Source organism: Triticum dicoccoides, chromosome 5B (assembly GCF_002162155.2).
Source record: "Triticum dicoccoides isolate Atlit2015 ecotype Zavitan chromosome 5B, WEW_v2.0, whole genome shotgun sequence".
NCBI lineage: Eukaryota > Viridiplantae > Streptophyta > Magnoliopsida > Poales > Poaceae > Triticum > Triticum dicoccoides.
The window spans coordinates 637,369,218-637,379,426 of NC_041389.1; the positions used below are offsets into that span (position 1 = coordinate 637,369,218).

The 10,209-nt window shown below is 46.9% G+C and overlaps 2 protein-coding genes across 2 annotated transcripts; one reads left to right on the forward strand and one right to left on the reverse strand.

The window, feature by feature from the left end:
• The first annotated feature begins 829 nt into the window (after nt 1-829).
• On the forward strand, nt 830-8,560 carry LOC119306462 (DNA (cytosine-5)-methyltransferase 1A-like). Its single transcript, XM_037582673.1, has 17 exons — nt 830-868; nt 1,327-1,417; nt 1,892-1,960; nt 2,159-2,199; nt 2,444-2,456; nt 2,654-4,082; nt 4,267-5,108; nt 5,193-5,752; nt 5,887-6,051; nt 6,149-6,338; nt 6,441-6,552; nt 6,624-6,771; nt 6,864-7,061; nt 7,144-7,422; nt 7,506-7,667; nt 7,793-8,011; nt 8,372-8,560. The coding sequence occupies exons 1-17, from the start codon at nt 830-832 to the stop codon at nt 8,558-8,560; spliced, it is 4,746 nt and encodes a 1,581-aa protein (XP_037438570.1).
• A 667-nt stretch (nt 8,561-9,227) lies between these two features.
• On the reverse strand, nt 9,228-10,206 carry LOC119310356 (PRA1 family protein E-like; the record flags this gene model as incomplete). Its single annotated transcript, XM_037586132.1, has 1 exon — nt 9,228-10,206. A coding segment is annotated over one exon (657 nt), but the record flags the coding sequence as incomplete, so codon positions are not given.
• Between the last annotated feature and the right edge of the window lie 3 nt (nt 10,207-10,209).

Consider the following 10,209-nt stretch of genomic DNA (forward strand, 5'->3'; position numbering starts at 1 on the left):
GGTCGATCCCAAGCCTACCCGGAGGAAATCGCCCTCGCTCCCGCCCAGCAGCCTCGCCCCGGAAAATCCAAGTGCAAACCCGCGCCCTCTCTCTCTCGCCAGACCGCGGCCGCCTGTATTTATACCCCCACACCGCCTCCATTCCACTCCTCACTTCTCTCTCTCTCTCTCGTCGCTCGCTTCCGAACCTGCGAGGCTCCTCCCTCCCTCCCCCGCTCACGCTTTCTTCTCTCTTCGCCGGTGGCCGGGGGGACTAGCCGGCTGCTGCCTGCCCCGGTAAGACATATCACCGCGTGCGTGCGGCGCGTGCTTTGCTCGCCGTCTTTTGTCTCGGCTGAGTCGCTTCGTCGTGTGGTTTGGTTTTGGTTTTTGCGGGAGGGATTTGGGCATTTCGCTGAGGACCTGGTTTCTGGTTTGCTTTGCCGGTCGCGTCGGCGTGTACTCCTTTGACGCCACGCGATTTCTCCAAATCTTTCTGGTGGGTTCTCAACTTTTGATCCTGGATCTTTCGGGCGAGGGATCTTGCCTGCCTGGTGTGCGTACGTGTAGCCAGCCGGTCGGTGAATCGTTTTGCCGATGATCTTTGTGAGGCTCGACCAGGGGCTTCGTCCGCGTCCTCTACCGGTTCCTACAGCTGGCCGCCGGTGTTTTCTAGCTTGTTCACGTGCTCCCGACGCCAAGCTTCCGTCCGGATCTTTGCTTTGGATGAATGATGATAGCCGAGACCAGGCAGGGGAGTCTGGAATCACGTCTTGTGTCTGGTTTTCTCGGATCTTTCTTTCCGTGAGTTTTGGTGTCGAGGATCTCGCGTACGTTCTCGCCTCCATGCATGGTGGGTGTAGATGGGATTCGTCCGCATGCTGCTGAGGTTCTTCACACCCCGGTTTTACATGGACATGTGGTTCTCTACCACTTTTCCTTCATGTGCCATACTTTTGTCCTCGCCTTGGATGGATCATGATCGCCAACCGACCGACCAGTGCTAGGATCATGTTTATATCCTGTGTTTTTTTTTCTTTTGGGTTGATCTTGCTTTGTTCTGTGGAGCCGTGTCACCGGCCGCCTACTCATAGGTTCCGATCACTCTCTGTACTTGCATCTATAAAGGGTGGCATCGCTGTTTGTGTTTGTGTATTTTGTTTGGTTTGAATCTGGGTGACCGTGCTTCTGCGGCTTGATTTATAAATGGTGGCATCACTGTTTGTGTTTGTGTATTTTGAAACCAGATGAACTTGCTTATATGTCCAATTCATGGTTACATCTTTTTGTATTTGCATAGATCCATGTTTCCGCATCTAGACTTTTGATTAGGATGCTTCTCTGAAGGTCTATTTCATGGTTTTGTTGTGCAAGAGTTTCGACCTTGGTGGTGGATCTGTGGTCTGCCCTTGGTGGATATGTAGATTGCACCGCCGAGGTAGTTAACGCTCTCACTCCGTTCTTGAACTCGTAGCCGATGGTTGATGGGTACTTCTTGTAGATCGGTAGATCTGGCTTTGTTATGTGGAGTTGTGTGCCCAATTGCCCATAGGTTGCATCGACGCCTCTCCCCATTTTTGTCCATCTGCTCTTGGTTGCTCTATTTCTTCTGGTCGCTTTGTGTACTTGGCATTTCATCACCCCTTCAAGTTTGAATCCGACTTACTGTGATTCTATTTTCGATTTACACATGGTGACGTCTCGTCACCTGTTTGGTTTCAATCTGGGTGAAGCTTCTACGCTCGATTTATGGTGACATCGCTAGCTGTATTTGCGTAGTTTGAATTTGGGTGGACGTGCTTCTATTTGATTTACGGTGGCATCTGGTTAAGTTTGAATAGATCTGTGTTTTCACATCTGAACTTCTAATTAGGATGTTTCTCTAATAATCTAATCTATTTATGTTGCGCAGGAGTCTTGATTTCTGTGGTGGTGAATCGTGATCTAGCATTGGTGGAGATCTGTAGATTCAACTGGCCAGGTAAGCTTATTGCCCCCTCCCCACCCCATCATTTTTTGCGTTCACCCTGTCTAGCTCTGCCATATATGTCCTTGTTTGAAAATATGTTAACGAATTGTTGATTTGAGGTGTAACTGCTATACTCTTGATTTCGTAATTTGATTGCTATATTTATCTAAACTTCTAATTGACACATCTACTTGGTTCTAAACTTTACAGGGGAATTATGTCGAACTCTCCATATTCTGCGGGTACTGCAGGTATATGTGCTTACCTTGCTATTTTGGTTCCCAAACTTTAGATAAACTTATTCCTGGAAATGTTGTAGTTTCCGCAACATTGCACTTATCCATATTAGCAAATTACACGGTCATAATATTATTATTTTATAAGTTTGATGTGCGGTGTAGTATATGAAACTATGGATTGGGACATCATTGTCATTTATTGGTACATTTGCCATCTCATGCATTTAACTAATCATTCAACAATATACTTTACAAGGCCACTCTGTGTAGTAAGCGAGCATAATCATACTGGGTCGATCAAAGAATGAGTAGTTAAACCGCCATTTTAATATTTTTATGCATGGGATTCATCTGATGCATACATACTTGCACTACATTCAGTTCTTTCAGTGTGTCCAATATTTTTGTTGAAAAATGTGTCTAACATTTCTATCAAAAATGTGTCCAACATTTTTGTCGCTTTCAGGAACAAAGAGGCGCCAAGCAAAGCCTAAAAGCGACAATGAGAATATAATTGAGGAGAGCAATGTTACCACCAACATTGGTCACGATACCATTGGCTGCAAAAGAACAAAGAGAGAAGTTGCCCGTTCGAATTTCAATGAGAAGGCATTTGACTTATTTGAAGAAGATTCACTTGTCACAACCAAGGAAATCAGAACTGAGGAGGAAGCAGAGGCAGTTAGGTTGACAAGAACAGGACCTGAAGATGGGAAATGCTGCAGAAAACTCATCGATTTCATCCTGCATGGTAAAGATGATAATCTGCAACCATTTGAAATGTCTCAGAGTGATGGTGTCTCCATGACAGCTCTTGTCATGCCATTTGATGCTCATATCGAAAAGGACAGGAAAAAGGGTATACGATGTGTCAAATTTGGGCGTATCAAGGGATGGGCAGTTTCCGGCTATAAGGAAGGCGCCGCGGTAATTTCGCTCTCAACAGAACTAGCTGACTATATATATGTGAAGGCCACAAGAAGCTACAGGTCTCATTTTGACCTTTTCAGCCAGAAAGCTCATGTTTGTGTTGAAGTTTACAGGGAGTTAGCTAGATCGGTTGGCGGAAACCCTTTGCTGAGCCTAGAAGAGCTGCTTGCCGGTGTTGTCAGTTCCATTAATTTGAGCAGTGGCTTCAATGGAAGAGTGAGAAAGGAATTTGTGATATCCATCGGTGAGTTCGTACATAACCAGCTCACAGCACTGGATCATGCAGCAAACAACGATGATGAGATGTTGTTGACGCTGCCTGCTCTTGTGGCACTAAGAAATGAGTGTAAATCTAACGTGGGATTCAGCAAGCTGGCAGCTTTGGCCTCACATGAAACTTTGATGATCAAGGATGGGCGGTGCAAGGAGGTGCAGGTGACCGAGAACGAGGATGAAGAAGAGAAACTAGCAAGGTTGTTGCAAGAAGTGGAAGAGTGGAATATGAAGAAGCCGAGAGCCAAGAGTGGAAGTTCACAGAAAATTAAAAATGCCTACATCAAGATCAGTGAAGCTGAGATTGCCAATGACTACCCACTGCCAGCATACTATACACCATGCGATATAGAAAAGGATGAGTACATGTTTGGCAGTGAAGATGGCATGCTGCCAGTAAGAATACTCAACAACTGGGCTCTATATAATTCAGATTTCAAATTCATGTCTTTGGAGCTCATCCCTATGGAACCAGGTGCTAAAAATGATACTGTTATCTTTGGGTCTGGTTGTATGAGAGACGATGATGGTACTTTCTGTTCAACAGCTGAGCCAGCAGAGTTATCTTCTTCCTCGAGTAAATCTGACCAGGAAGATCAAGGGATTCCGGTTTACCTAAGCCCAATCAAGGAATGGCTTGTAGAATCTTGTGGCTCGATGATCTGCATATCTATTCAAACCGACATAGCTTGGTAAGTACTCCTGTAGCTCTAATCCATTATGTATACTATATATATGAACACATGTTACAATTGCTTGCGTTGCATTTCCGATCTTATCATGTTTTGAAATTTGCATTTTATTTATGCATGAAACCTTGCGATTCCTTGATATTAAACCTCCCTCTAACTTACATATGAATTTCAATTTTGTCAGCTACAAGTTACTCCAGCCAACGAAGCAGTATGCGCCATGGTGTGCCACTGTCCTTAAAACAGCAAGATTGACTGTTAGTATCATCGCCATTTTAAAAGAACAAACTCGCGCTTCAAAACTTTCCTTCGCTGATGTTACCAAGAGAGTAGCAGAATTTGAGAGTGGGCATCATGCATTCATTTCAACAGATGCAACACTTGTTGAAAGATATGTTGTGGTGCATGGACAGATAGTCCTTCAACAGTTCGCAAATTATACAGATGAGTCCATTCGACGGTGCGCCTTTGTCACAGGCCTTATCAAGAAGATGAAAGAAAGAGGGCAGACGAAGCTAGCAACGAAGAAGAAATCTCAAGCGGCGAGAGGAGAGAATCTGAACCCAAGTGCAAAAATGGCCCGAATATCAAAACAAAATCTTATGTGTGCGACAACCACAAAGTTGGTCAGCAGGATATGGGATGATTACGATGCAACCCATTTCCCAGAGGATTCAAAGGAGGGGGGTGAGAATGATGAGCAAAAGGTATTTGAGGAGGAACAAGAAGAAAATGAAGAAGATGATGTTGAGGGGGTGGTTGAAGTTGGCGAGGGACATGTTTCAAGGACCTCGCCATCAACAAGGTCTAGAAATACATCATCAGATGCTTGTGAAGAAATAGAATGGAAAGGTCAAACAGTTGGGAAAACACCATCCGGAGAAGCTCTGTACAGAAGTGTGAGATTTGGAGATCTCAGTGTTGCTGTTGGTGGGGCACTCACATTGGATGGTCATTCAGGAGAAGCCATCATGTGTTTTGTTGAGTACATGTATGAGACACATGATGGCACACAGATGATCCATGGTAGAGTTCTGCAAAATGGTTCAGACACTGTCCTGGGCAATGCTGCAAATGAACGAGAGGTGTTCTTTACCAATGATTGTTTAGAGTCCAAAGTAGGTGACATGAGAGAATCATTGACTGTCAATGTCCAGCAGATTCCCTGGGGCCACAAGTGCAGAAAAGAGCAGTTGGAAGCTATTAGGGTGGAGAGGGCCAGGGCAGAGGAGAGGAAGAAGAAGGGTTTGCCATTGGAGTACATCTGCAAAAGCATGTACTGTCCTGAGAAAGGTGCCTTTTTCTCCCTCCCTTATGAGAAAATGGGCGCCGGAACCGGCACTTGCAGTTCTTGTGAGGAGCGACAAGCGGTCCGTGATGAGTTCAAAATATTGTCAGAGACCAGCTTTGTCCTCAAGAATGTCAAATACAATGTTCACGATTTCCTGTATATCAGGCCTCAGTTTTTCTCTCCCGTCGAGGGTCGTGGGACCTACAGGGCTAGAAGAAATGTGGGCCTGAAGCCCTATGTGGTATGTCGTTTGCAGAGTGTCAATGCTGCTGCTGGATCTCGTAAAGCTAATCTGAAATCAACAAAAGTCAGTGTAAGAAGGCTATACAGGCCTGATGATATTTCATCGGATAAAGCTTACTCTTCAGATATCAGAGAGGTTTGGCACTCTGCCTTATGTTTACCACTTTTTTTTATGTGAATCACTACCATCATATTGTGCCTGTGATTCCACCTAACTTTATGTTTTTTACACTTGGACTTTAATCTAGTTTTCTTTGTTGTTTGATCCAGGTGTACTACAGTGAAGATATAGTTAGTGTGCCTGTTGGGATGATAGAGGGAAAATGTGAGGTTACAGCAAAGGATGACCTTCCAAATTCAAATCTTCCAGTAGTAGTTGAGCACGCCTTTTACTGTGAACATTTATATGATCCTGGCACTGAAACTCTCAAGCAGGTCAGAATGATATTGCCAAATATAATTTTGTGTTCATCTCATCTTGTTGACAAACTTCTTCATATAGTTGATTGAGTTTGCCTTGTCTATGAACCAGCTACCGACCAATGTTAAGCTCACCCTGGCAAGGAAGGCGCCTGCTTCGAGAAAGAATAAAGGGAAGCAGATTTGTGATGATGAGCAAGCCGGTTCGGATAAACACAAGGATGAAACACAAGAGAACTGTCTTGCAACCCTTGATATTTTTGCTGGCTGTGGAGGTTTGTCTGAAGGGCTGCACCTAGCTGGTAATGTGTTTTCCATTTGCATGTTCTTCATAAGATGCGTGTGCATTTTCGTAGACAAAGCACCTTGGCCACCACATACCTTCTGATCATTCAACTGTACAGGCGCTTCACGTACAAAATGGGCGATCGAGTATGAAGAACCTGCTGCGCAAGCATTTCTTCAAAATCATCCTGAAGCAGCAGTGTTTGTGGAGAACTGCAATGTGATTCTGAAGTATGCAAACCCCATTTCCCCCTTTGGATGTACTAAACCCATTACTTATTTCTGACTATTCTCATCTTCAGGGCGATAATGGATAAGTGTGGCGATGTTGATGACTGCGTCTCCACTCCCGAGGCTTCTGCGGGAGCAGCAGAACTTTCAGATGAGAAGGTTAAGAATCTCCCTGTGCCCGGTGAAGTAGAATTCATCAATGGTGGCCCTCCATGCCAGGTCAGATGCCTCACCTATACACCAGGGGAATGCTCAGCGTTTTGTCAATCCTCTGCGTTGTTGCTTGACACTTTCTGTGCATCTTTTCTCAGGGGTTCTCCTGGATGAACAGATTCAAGCAGAGCCCATGGAGCAAGGTTCAGTGCGAGATGATTCCGGCATTCCTGTCCTTCGCAGAGTATTTCCGGCCTAGGTTCTTCCTTTTGGAAAACGTCAGGAACTTTGTTTCGTTTAACAAGGGCCAGACCTTCAGACTGACACTAGCATCGCTCCTCGAGATGGGGTACCAGGTGCTTGACGCTTGCTCTTCTCTGTTTGTGCTATGGCCTTCCTTGATTTCCATCTGTTCTGAACTTGTCTGCATGTTCCTAGGTTCGATTCGGCATTCTAGAGGCGGGTGCTTATGGCGTCGCGCAGTCCAGGAAAAGGGCGTTCATCTGGGCCGCCGCGCCTGGGGAGACTCTTCCTGACTGGCCTGAACCAATGCATGTTTTCGCTAGCCCTGAGCTGAAAATAAAACTGCCAGGAGGTAAATACTATGCTGCTGCCAGGAGCACAGCTGGAGGAGCTCCTTTCCGCTCTATAACAGTCAGGGATACAATCGGCGATCTTCCACCGGTGGAGAATGGCGCCAGCAACCCAACAATAAAGGTGCGTACAATCTGAATTTCTTGTGTCAGTCAATGCTCTTGATCAGTACAAGCTGAATGTCCTTTCTCCCTTGTGTGTTGTAGTACGGAGGCGAGCCCATCTCCTGGTTCCAGAAGAAGATTCGAGGCGATACGCTTTCGCTGAGTGACCACATATCCAAAAAGATGAACGAGCTGAATCTCATAAGGTGCAAGCACATCCCAAAGCGCCCTGGCTGTGACTGGCATGACCTGCCAGATGAGAAGGTAGCATTCAGTCTCATCCATCTTATTCTCATCCATCTTATTCACATTCTCTGCTGCTCTCTACATTCTTGGTAAGCAACCATGTGATGTACTAGCAGCTAATTTTCATCATGTGAATACTACAGGTGAAGCTATCCAGAGGGAAAACGGTGGATTTGATCCCTAGGTGCATGCTCAAAACAGCCAAGACGAACAATCAGTGGAAAGGCCTGTGTGGGAGGCTGGACTGGGAGGGCAACTTCCCCACATCAGTCACAGATCCCCAGCCAATGCGCAGGGTCGGCATGTGCTTCCACCCTGATCAGGACAGGATCATCACTGTTCGTGAATGTGCGCGATCCCAGGTAAGCAAGTACTCTTTGCAGATATCCCTATCAACACTCTCTCGAAATTGCTACTGCATAGTGGGTAGTATATACAGTAATGCATCCACTTGTGCCTCGGCAACTACACTTGGCTAAAATGACATACTAGTTGACAGTAGATTTTGTTCCCACCAATGCTACTAGAGTAGATTGAGCTATTTTCTCAGAATCAGAGCATAGTTGTGTGCACGTGCAAGAGCAATTGCCTCGTTTGCCGTCTGGCTTAACCTCCAGGGCAGGCACGGACAAATCAGAATCCAATGCACGTTGCCATGAATCGGATCTGCTGTTATCTTTTTCAAGACTCTGATCTGATCCCACAACATGACATGAATGCAGGGCTTCCCTGATGGCTACCATTTCGCTGGCAACATCCAGAGCAAGCACAGGCAGATCGGGAATGCGGTACCACCTCCCCTTGCATACGCGCTAGGGAGGAAGCTCAAGCAAGCCATCGATGCCAAGCTGCCTAAGTTAACTGAAGACATGATCCAAGTGGGACTTAATTTACAACTGGGCCCTATATAAATTCTGGGAACAGTTGACTCTGAAGTTATTACAGGCTGGTGACATGAATCTTTATGTGCATCTATTGTAAGGAGGATTAAAAACATCAGGATGTTGGTGGAGGGAACATGCTCTTAGCAGTGGGTGCATAATCTTTAGTAAACAGAGGGAACATACTCTTGGAATTGGGGCATAATCCTAGTAAACAGCAACTGTAAAAAAATACCAAGAGGGTTATATGATTGAATAAATGAATGCAGTTTTCTGTTCTTTACAAGTAAGAATTACCACCATCAAAATCTATTGTTGTTTCCCAAAGTTGTGAAGAAAAGAAAATACAGTAGCATTCTACCTTTTTTACTAGTAACATGATACCAACTCTTGAGCTCACTTTGTCACTTGATCTCTTTCATGTATCCACTTCCTTAAGAATCTCCTTTGCTGACCTGTTACTATGTTAGTGTAGTCATACATCAGAATTTATGAATGAGGATTTAGCATCATCGAAAACAATTGTTGTTCTCCAAAGTTGTGAAGAGAAGAAAACATAGTAGCAATATGAACCCAACTCTGCACCTTGCCTGTCAGCTGATCTCTTTCATGTATCAGCTTTTCCAAAAACCAAATCTTCCGTGCTGGCCCTGTTACTGTGTTAGTTAATTCAATGATGCATAAGAACATAGCAAGATACATTGAATTTCACAAGCTTTATTTTCACAACTAGTCAGTAGGAGGGATGATTTACACCTTGGAGCAACATCTTACAAAATTTCCCTTGAAAAACAGATTCGGATCATCACAATCAGCTTAAGAATTTCACTTGAACACCAAGTGGACTGACTACAAACAAATCAAAACTCCCCACAAAAGGGAAAGCAAACAATATCCTATACACCGCATACAGACTACGAAGATTGCAATCCCAGAGCATTACATCCGCCAAGAACAGAGGATGAGAAGAGGAGCCACACTCAGGAAGAAACGGCTTGGATCGAATCGAATTCGTCATCTCATTTTGGGAGCGTGCTGTAGCCGTAGGTGCTCCCCATGAATGAAGAGACGGCGGCGTCCCCGTCGAAGGAGTCCCTCTCGTCGAGGTAGACGTTCATGCGGAACGCGGCGTGCACGCCGATGAGGGCGGAGGCGAGGACGAGGGAGACGAGCAGGTTGAGGCCGGCGCGGGTGAGCGCGACGGCGAGCACGGTGGCGGCGGAGAGGACGGCGAGCACGACGCGGTCGTCGACGTCGCGGCCGAGGCAGACGAGCGGGGCGGCGTCCCCGCCGCGGCCGAAGTAGAGGGCGAGCCAGGCGACGAAGAGGGCGAGGAAGGCGAGCATGGAGCGCGGGCGGTAGACGAGTCCCACGAAGACGAGGACGAGCGCCGCGAGCGCGTAGTTGGCGCGGAAGTAGGCGAGGTTGCGGCGCGCCCGGGCGCGCGCCTCGCCGCAGGTCTCCGGGCGGGAGAAGGCCGTGTGGTCCAGCACCTCCCGCCACGCCCGCGGCCGGCCGACCGCCGCGGCGGCCGCGGCGCCGGCCCCCGCGCGGGAGAAGAAGGCCACCCCCGCCTCCGCCGCGGTCGCCGCCGGCGGGGAGGAGGGGGAGGAGGAGGAGGGCGCCGCCTCGAAGTCGCCGTTCGCGTCGGGCCGCGGCGGCGGGGGCGGGGCCGGGAC

Bases quoted from the DNA above. Each gene is read 5' to 3' on its own strand.
- LOC119306462 (XM_037582673.1), top strand. From the start codon at position 830: ATGGTGGGTGTAGATGGGATTCGTCCGCATGCTGCTGAG. The intron at 6,553-6,623 runs GTATGCAAACCC...TCTCATCTTCAG, and splicing joins AACTGCAATGTGATTCTGAA to GGCGATAATGGATAAGTGTG. The intron at 8,012-8,371 runs GTAAGCAAGTAC...ACATGAATGCAG, and splicing joins GTGAATGTGCGCGATCCCAG to GGCTTCCCTGATGGCTACCA.